The sequence below is a fragment of the Sapajus apella genome, unplaced genomic scaffold, assembly GCF_009761245.1.
Source record: "Sapajus apella isolate SASKATOON/1434 unplaced genomic scaffold, GSC_monkey_1.0 scaffold6, whole genome shotgun sequence".
Lineage (NCBI taxonomy): Eukaryota > Metazoa > Chordata > Mammalia > Primates > Cebidae > Sapajus > Sapajus apella.
This window is the reverse complement of record NW_022436946.1, coordinates 42,581,254-42,590,429: the sequence shown is the minus strand read 5'-3', so window position 1 is coordinate 42,590,429 and position 9,176 is coordinate 42,581,254. Positions and strand designations below refer to the sequence as shown.

The 9,176-nt window shown below is 44.5% G+C and overlaps 1 protein-coding gene across 2 annotated transcripts in view; it reads left to right on the top strand.

The window, feature by feature from the left end:
- The window catches only part of MTRES1 (mitochondrial transcription rescue factor 1), a 26,443-nt gene that overhangs the window by 1,045 nt on the left and 16,222 nt on the right, over positions 1-9,176 (top strand). The window contains exons 2-3 of one of the 2 annotated variants that reach the window (XM_032275129.1): positions 7,654-8,135; positions 8,283-8,353. In XM_032275129.1, coding sequence (XP_032131020.1) covers positions 8,333-8,353 — 21 coding nt within the window. In that variant the 5' untranslated portion in view covers positions 7,654-8,135; positions 8,283-8,332. The remainder of the gene's footprint in view (positions 1-7,653; positions 8,136-8,282; positions 8,354-9,176) is intronic. The other variant, XM_032275128.1, reaches the window with a different exon arrangement.

The following is a 9,176-nucleotide window of genomic DNA, read 5'->3' as shown; positions in this document are numbered from 1 at the left end:
TTTTTTTTTTTTTTTTTTTTTTTTTCTCCCGAGATGGAGTTTGCTCTTGTTTCCCAGGCTGGAGTGTAATGGAAAGATTTCGGCTCACCGCAACCTCCGCTCCCCCATCCAGGTTCAAGTAATTCTCCTGCCACAGCCTCCCGAGTAGCTGGGATTATAGGCATTCGCCACCACGCCCGGCTCATTTTGTATTTAGTAGAGACGGGGTTTCTCCATGTTGGTCAGGCTGGTGTCGAACTCCCAACCTCAGGTGATCCACCTGTCCCAAAGTGCTGGGATGACAGGCGTGAGCCACCGCGCCCAGCCAAGCCCCTGCCTGTTTTTATTTTAGATCTCACTATGTTGCCCAGGCTGACCGCGAACTCCTGGGCACAAGCAATGCAATTCTTCTGCCTTGGCCTCCCTATGTGCTGGGATTATAGGCATGAGCCACCTGCCTGGCCTCATCCTGCCCTCTCAATCCCCCTTACCCTGCTCCACTTTCTTCCCCCAGAGCATTAACCACCAGCTATCATGTAATTTACAGGGTTTTTTTGTTTGTTTGGCTACCTGTTCCCCCTACTAGAATATAAACTCTACAATAATAGAATCTTTATATTTTTTTCCTCTGCTGAATTCCTAATGCCCAGATTTGTGCTTGGCACATAATATGTGCTTCATTAAAGGAAGGAGGCCAGTGTTGCTGAAGCTGCATGAGCAAAGGTCAGAGTGGTAGATGAGGCTGGAGAGGAAAAGGGGGTTGAGGGAGCATCAGGTCCTGTAGAGCCTTTAGACTGTGGTAGAGTCTTTGCTTTTTTTCTGAGTGCTTTTGTAGCGATTTGAGGAAAGGAGTGACTTGGTATGAATGACTTTATTATGTACCCACGTGGAGGTGTCAAATAGGCAATTAGATATTGTGTTGCAGGTCCCCAAGTTGATTGATTCACTAAGAGGGTTCAAAGGACTCAGCATATAGTTATACTCAGCTGTGATTTATTATCGCAAAAGGCTACAAAGCAAAATAAGCAAGGGGAAAAGATGTATGGGACAAAGTCTGGAGGAAACCAGGTGTAGTCTTCTAAGAGTCCTCTCCTAGTGGAGTCACATGGTGTATGTTTAATTCTTGCAGCATCAAATTATGACAAGATGTGAGAGATGTCTATCAGGAAAGCTCATACAGCTTTTTCCAATAAAAAGTCACAGAGGCACTGCTTAGAATGCGCCAAAATTTCAGCCTCCCAGAAAACGCAGGTGTTCAGAATCAATCACATCGTTTGTACAGTTTCAGCACAGTGAGCCACTCTTATGCATCTGGGAGTTGTGGGAACCCTCATGAAGTTCAAGTTCCCAAACACTAGCCAAGGGCCAACTTTGCAAGCAGATGTTTCTAAGGATAGCAATCTCAGGCCTGTTAACTCTTTTCTGCACAGATGTGTGAGTCCGGAATTTGGGAGAAAGTTCTGGAATGAGGATATGGATTAGGATGTAGTTGGCATATACGTGGTATTTAAAGCCACAGAAATGACTGGTGTCTTGATAATGCATTTGTTAGAACTAATTGGGTACACTTAAGAGTTGAGCTGCATAAAAATGTAGAAGAGAAGAGCCCTGGGCCCCTCCAACTTTAAGATGTTAAGGAGGGCCAGGTGCAGTGACTCACGCCGGTAATCGCAGCACTTTGGGAGGCTGAGGCACACAGATCACTTGAGGTCAGGAGTTCTAGACCAGCCTGGCCAACATGATAAAACCCCGTCTCTACTAAAAATACAAAAATTAGCCTGGTGTGGTGGTGGGTGCCTATAATCCCAGCTACTCTGGAGACTAAGGTGGGAGAATATGGCTTGAACCTGGGAGGCACAGGTTGCAGTGAGCTGAGGTCGCACCACTGCACTCCAGCCTGAACAACACAGGGAGAAGAGAAGGAGGCAGCAAAGGAGTCTTTTTTTACCTTTTTCTTTTATTTATTTATTTTTTTTGAGATAAGTTTTGCTCTTGTTGCCCAGCCTGGAGTGCAATGGCTTAATCTCGGCTCACTGCAGCCTCTGCCTCCCAGATTCAAGTGATTCTCCTGCCTCAGCCTCCCGAGTAGCTGGGATTACGAGTGTTGCTGAGAAGTCAATTAAGATGAGGACTCACATGACCTTTTGGATTTAGAAAATGAAAGGAGTAGAATTGAGGAGAGTTAGACAACCATTTTGAGGAATTTTATAGTAAAGAAGAGCAAGATCAGGAGGTTGAGGCAGGAGAATCCCTTGAACCTGGGAAACAGAGGTTGCAGTGAGCCGAGATCAAGCACTCCAGCCTGGGCAACAGAGGGAGACTCAGTCCCAAAAAAAAAAAAAAAAAAAAATGTGGTAGCTGAGGAGTAGTGGAGGCGAGAGGTTTGTGTAATCACCTGCTTCTGAATGAAAGAAAAGGAACAGCATCCTGCCTTTTACTATAGCCACCCCCATGTTCACTTATTTCCTCGTGTATGCCAGGTGCCTGGTATAAAGCACACAGTCCTTGTCATCAGGGAACTGCCATTTAAGTGGAATGTGGGCAAGTAAACTGACTGCCAGACCACACATGTGAAAGCAGGTCTAGGGGAGGCTGAGCATCCTTGAATGAGAAAAATTAACAGCATGCCAATGGAATGGCCCATTAGAAAGCAAAAGAATCACTGTTGTAACTTGATGTTTCCCCATAGCTCAGTTTTAGGCCACCTTTGCTGTCAGAACTTTGTAGGCATCCTTGCTCTGAGCTCCGGCTGGTGCAGCCCTCAGCCTCTCCTGGACCTGCTTTCACATGGGTGCCCTGGCAGTCAGTTACTTGCCCACATTCCACTTAAATGGCAGCTCTCTGACGATAAGGACTGTGTGTTTTATATTAAGCCTACCGAGGCACTTGTGAGCAAATGAATGAATCTGGGGGTGGTTACAGTGATGAGCAGGATGCTCATTTCATTTGTAGAAATTGAATCTGCAGCCATTCACTGATGTATGTCCTGAGCAGAGGAGTGAAGAACAGGGCACTGTGTAGGCGCTATCACTACCCTTAGAGTTTAGGAGATAATTTGTGACCTAATTCAAAAGTAACTAAAAACATAATAGTGTTGGTGCAACCAGAGTATGGAAAAGGACGTGTGGGGCATGACTTGGTAGAGGAGGTTGGGGCTTATGTGGATTCTGGAGAAAGAGGACGCGGTGACAAAAAAACAAGAATTTTTCAGTAGTAAATATTTTTTTCTTTTTCTTTTTTTTTTTTTTGAGATGGAGTTTTGTTGGCCAGGCTGGAGTGCAATGGCATGATCCTGGCTCACTGTGATGTCCACCTCTTGGGTCCAAGCAATTCTTCTGCCTCAGCCTTCCGAGTAGTTGAGATTACAGGTGAATGCTACCATACCCAGCTAATTTTTGTATTGCTAGTAGAGATGGGGTCTCAACATGTCAGCCAGGCTGATCTCAAACTCCTGACCTCAGGTTATCCACCCACCTCAGCCTCCCAAAGTGCTAGAATTACAGGCATGAACCACCACACCCGGCATTTTTTATTTTCTTTTTTCAAATGAACTGTAAGCCCAGTATTCTCCAGTGCTGCTTCAGTTGAAGAGCTAGATGTCTGGTTAGCTTTCTTCTCTGGCACCCCACTTCCAACTCAGGGCTCGCTCCTCTGACCAGTTTCAAAGTTCTGAGGCAGAATCTGGGTCCTCAGGTTCCTCCCTTGTGACCCTGAATGTCCATTGCCAACATCTACGAATGGTTGTCATCTCCAGCAAGAATTAGGTTAATGTGTTTTCTCAATTTTATGTTTTTAATGAATTTTTTCTAAGCTTCCAACATTTGCCAATGTTTTCCTGCTACAAAGTTAAGCTGATCACAGTGAGAGGTAGTGAGTAGCTAATAAACACAAGGGAATAATTGGCTTGACATTTTGGTATGTTTGTTGAATTTACAAGTGCATCTGATTTTAAATAGTTATTTTCTGCTAGGAAAGGTTTCCTGATGCAGGTAAATCTAACTCTACTTGTGACATGGACAGAGAGCCACATCATACCTAGGCATTCCTCAAAGTAAACAGTGGTGTGGTATAAAGCTAGGACTTTTTTCCAAGGGCAGGAAAAGAGTGTAAAAAAGATATTTCAAAAATAAAAATAAAACTAGGACTTATGGATGGGGAATGTGGACAGCCAGAGTCTGACACAGAAACAGGACTTCCCACCCCTCGCCGTGGGGGCATCCCTCCCCCAGGTGTCTTCCCTTAGGATTTCTTCTAAGTTGGGGCAACTGTTCCCCTTACTCTTCTGACCCTGAAAACTGTCTCTTCTCTCTGGTATTGCACTAGATGGTGAGTTTTTTGTTTTGTTTTGTTTTGTTTTTTTGGTAGTGAGTTTTTATTGAAGAAAATAAGAAAATAGATGATGTGGAAGAAACAGCACTTAACTTGGAGTCAGAAGACTGATGGACAGTTCAGCTTGGTAGTAATGAGTCTAGGCTTTGGATGCCTGAATTTAAATCCACTTAGTATCTGTGTGACCCTGTAACAGAGATGGGCTTTTGCAAGGAATATGTGAGTTAACATGTATAGAGCAATGCCTGGCCAACAGTAAAAACAGTGAGCCTTAAGAAGACTTATCTTGGGATCCCAGCCCTGTCATTTACTAGCTGCGCCACTTAGCTTATTCTTAAATTGCTTCAACTCTCATTTGTACTCATCTGTAAAATGAGGGAACTGCACAAAGTCATCCCTCAGAGGCTGCTTTTTTTTTTTTTAAACGGAGTTTTGGTCTTGTTGCCCAGACTGGAGTGCAGTGGCATGATCTCGGCTCACTGCAACATCCATCTGCCTCCTGGGTTCAAGCGATTCTCCTGCCTCAGCCTCCCTAGTAGCTGGGATTACAAGTACTACCACGCCTAGCTAATTTTTTGTATTTTTAGTGGAGATGGGGTTTCACCATGTTGGCTAAGCTGGTCTCGAACTCCTGACCTCAGATGATCCACCCGCCTCATTCTCCCAAAGTGCTGGGATTACAGGTGTGAGCCACCACACCCAGCAAGGCTGCCCTTTTCATCTCTGCAGATACATATGGCTCTGTAAGGGGAGTATTATCAGTTGGGGTGGAACATGCAGCCAGGACCTGAGCTCCAAGGTCTACAGTAAACACATTTTACATGACAACTCAATGTGTGTGTAATTGTAGGAAAAGATTCATGAAATAATATTTACTTTTGCTATATGTAATACACTGTAATATTTTCTATATTCTTCAATGCTAGTTCTTAAAAAGTAAAACTTTTTTTTTTTTTTTTTTTTTTTTTTTTTGAGTCGGAGTTTTGTTCTTTTTGTCCAGGCTGGAGTGCAGTGGCGTAATCTCAGCTCACTGCAAACTCCGCCTCCCAGGTTCAAGCGATCTCCTGCCTTAGCTTCCCAAGTAGCCAGGATTACAGGTGCCCACCACCATACCCAGCTAATTTTTGTATTTTTAGCTGAGATGGGGTTTCACCACTTTGGCCAGGCTGGTCTTGAACTCCTGACCTTAGGTGATCTGCCTGTCTCAGCCTCCCAAAGTGTTGGAATTATAGGCGTGAGCCACCACACCCAACAAAAAAAAGTAAAACTTTTAATAATGATTCTGGAACGTAGGACCAACACAGACTTCCTGAGGGTGATGTTAGAGAGCTCTGGCCACCTATGACTAACCTTTCTGTGTGTTTTGGGTGGTTGGGAAAATATGAGAGGCTGTGCTCATGAGTTAATTATTTTTCTTCAAATTTTACATTGTGAAGGATCTATGCCAAAATCTTACAGTGGTTAACATAGGGTGGACTATGGCTGGTTAATTTACTTTTTTTTTTTTTGAGATGGAGTTTCACCATTAGCCAGGCTTGGTGGCATGCGTATGTAGTCCCAGCTACTCAGGAGGCTGAGGCAGGAGAATTGCTTGAACCTGGGAGATGGAGGTTGCAGTGAGCTGAGATTGCACCATTGCACTCCAGCCTGGGTGACAGAGTGAGACTCTGTCTCAAAAAAAGAAGGCTGGGTGTGGTGGCTCACACCTGTAATCCCAGCACTTTGGGAGGCTGAGGCAGGCGGATCATGAGGTCAGGAGTTTGAGACCAGCCTGGCCAACATGGTGAAACCCCGTCTCTACTAAAAATACAAAAAAAATTAGACATGGTGGCACATGTCTGTAATTCCAGCTACTCGGGGCTGAGGCAAGAGAATCCCTTGAACCAGGAAGGCGGAGGTTACAGTGAGCTGAGATCGTGCCGTTGCACTCCAGCCTGGGCAACAGGAGGGAAACTCTGTCTCAGAAAACAAACAAGCAAACCCCTCCCCCGCCCCCACAAAACCAAGAAACCTTTCAGTGCCACAGAAAATAGACTACAGAATGCAATAAGAATATCTCAGGCCGGGCACGGTGGCTCAAGCCTGTAATCCCAGCACTTTGGGAGGCCAAGGCGGGTGGATCACGAGGTCAAGAGATCGAGACCATCCTGGTCAACACAGTGAAACCCCGTCTCTACTAAAAATACAAAAAAAAATTAGCTGGGCATGGTGGCACGTGCCTGTAATCCCAGCGACTCAGGAGGCTAAGGCAGGAGAATTGCCTGAACCCAGGAGGCGGAGGTTGCGGTGAGCCGAGATCGCGCCATTGCACTCCAGCCTGGGTAACAAGAGCGAAACTCCGGCCCAAAAAAAAAAAAAAAAAAAAAGAATATCTCTGCCTCGGCCAGGCATGGTGGCTCAGGCCTATAATCCCAGCACTTTGGGAGGCCAAGGCGGATGGATCACCTGAGATCGGGAGCTTGAGACCAGCCTGACCAACATGAAAAAACCCCATCTCTACTAAAAATACAAAATTAGCCAGGCATGGTGGTGCATGCCTACAATCCCAGCTACTCAGGAGTCTGAGGCAGGAGAATTGCTTGAATCCAGGAGGCAGAGGTTGTGGTGAGCTGAGATGAAGCCATTGCACTCTAGCCTGGGCAACAAGAACAAAACTCCATCTCAAAACAAAAATATAAACAAATCATTGAACTACTGTGTGTGTGTGTATATAAAATATATATATTTTTTTTTTTTTTTTTTGGAGCAGTCAGTACCCAGAGCTAATTTGGGGGAGGGGGAAGAGTAGAACCAGTGCTTTCACACATACTAGTATCACATTAGACCTTCCTGACAATCCTATGCACTAAGCACGTTACTTGCAGCTAGAAGAGTCACTGTGCTGTGGTATATGGCCCTCGGCACATGCAGGTTGATAGGACTTTTTGTAGGGGTGCATAAGCATAGGACTAGACATAAAATGTTCGTAGTGCATGTGGTTTATGTTGTAAGAATGTCATGGCCGGGCGCGGTGGCTCAAGCCTGTAATCCCAGCACTTTGGGAGGCCGAGGCGGGTGGATCACAAGGTCAAGAGATCAAGACCATCCTGGTCAACATGGTGAAACCCCGTCTCTACTAAAACTACAAAAAATTAGCTGGGCATGGTGGCGCGTGCCTGTAGTCCCAGCTACTCAGGAGGCTGAGACAGGAGAATTGCCTGAACCCAGGAGGCGGAGGTTGCGGTGAGCCGAGATCGCGCCATTGCACTCCAGCCTGGGTAACAAGAGCGAAACTCCGTCTCAAAAAAAAAAAAAATGTCATGACACTGCACTTGTGAGATAAAACTGATTTATTATTTGTTTCAGGTTATAAGTGCCATGGCTATGACGAGTGTCAAATTGCTTGCTGGTGTTTTAAGAAAGCCAGATGCCTGGACTGGACTCTGGAGTGTTCTCCGAGGGACACCTTCTTCACACAAACTCTGCACTTCCTGGAATCGATACTTGTATTTTTCTAGTACCAAGTTACGTGCACCAAATTATAAAACACTTTTCCGTAATCTTTTCTCACTGAGACTCCCAGGGCTTTTAATATCTCCAGAATATATTTTTCCATTTTCCATAAGACTCAAAAGTAATATAAGCTCTAAAAAATCTAAAAAGTCTCTGCAAAAAGTAGATGATGAAGAAGACTCTGATGCAGAAAGTGATCATGACGAGATGAGTGAACAGGAAGAGGAGTTTGAGGATGACCCTACTGTAGTCAAAGACTATAAAGACTTGGAAAAAACAGTGCAGTCTTTCCGGTATGATGTTGTCCTGAAGACAGGTCTAGATATTGGGAGAAAGTGAGTATGATACACATTTTATTATAAACTCACTCGTCTTGTTATTTTAATGCAGCATTACAAATCACTTGGCCCATATCATGGTGAAGAATAACCACAACAAAAGGACCTTTATAGGTAACCTGTTTCAATTATTTCATTTTATAGATGAGAAAACTGATTTCCAAAGAAGTCACACGTGACTGCCTGCAAATCCCATGTGCCATATTTCCTTGAATGTAAGACACAGTTGACTGTAAGATGAACCACTGATTTAATAACAGCTTCTTGAGGAGAAAATGAATCACCATATTAGATGTATGTAGCAAGCATAAAATGCATCTGGATATTTCACAAATGCTATAATGTGAGAAGGTACCTCTTAGAATTAACAGGATGACGTGTAATAAGATGATGGTTAAGAATGCAGGCTTTGGGGCCGGAGCGTTGGAGTTTTAGTCCTGGTTCTGCGTGACCTCGGGCAAGTTACTTAAAGTTCCTGTGACTCAGTTTCCTTATCTGTAAAATGAGGATAGAACCTACTTTAGAGAGTGGTTGCTAGGACTGAGTGAGTATATATCTATCTCAAGCACTTATAATCGTATCTGGCACATAGTAGGTACTCAATATGTGTTGGCTGTTTTAAAGAAAATACTATATATGTTCACATATAATAGAGGTGTTGAATATAACTTTTAAGATTTCTTTAATATTCTGATTCCCTCTCTACTAGGTTAATTATATAAGAATAGTGGGCCGGGCGCGGTGGCTCAAGCCTGTAATCCCAGCACTTTGGGAGGCCGAGACGGGTGGATCACGAGGTCAAGAGATCGAGACCATCCTGGTCAACATGGTGAAACCCCGTCTCTACTAAAAATACAAAAATTAGCTGGGCATGGTGGCGCGTGCCTGTAATCCCAGCTACTCAGGAGGCTGAGGCAGGAGAATTGCCTGAACCCAGGAGGCGGAGGTTGCGGTGAGCCGAGATCGCGCCATTGCACTCTAGCCTGGGTAACAAGAGCGAAACTCCGTCTCAAAAAAAAAAAAAAAAAAAAAAAAAAA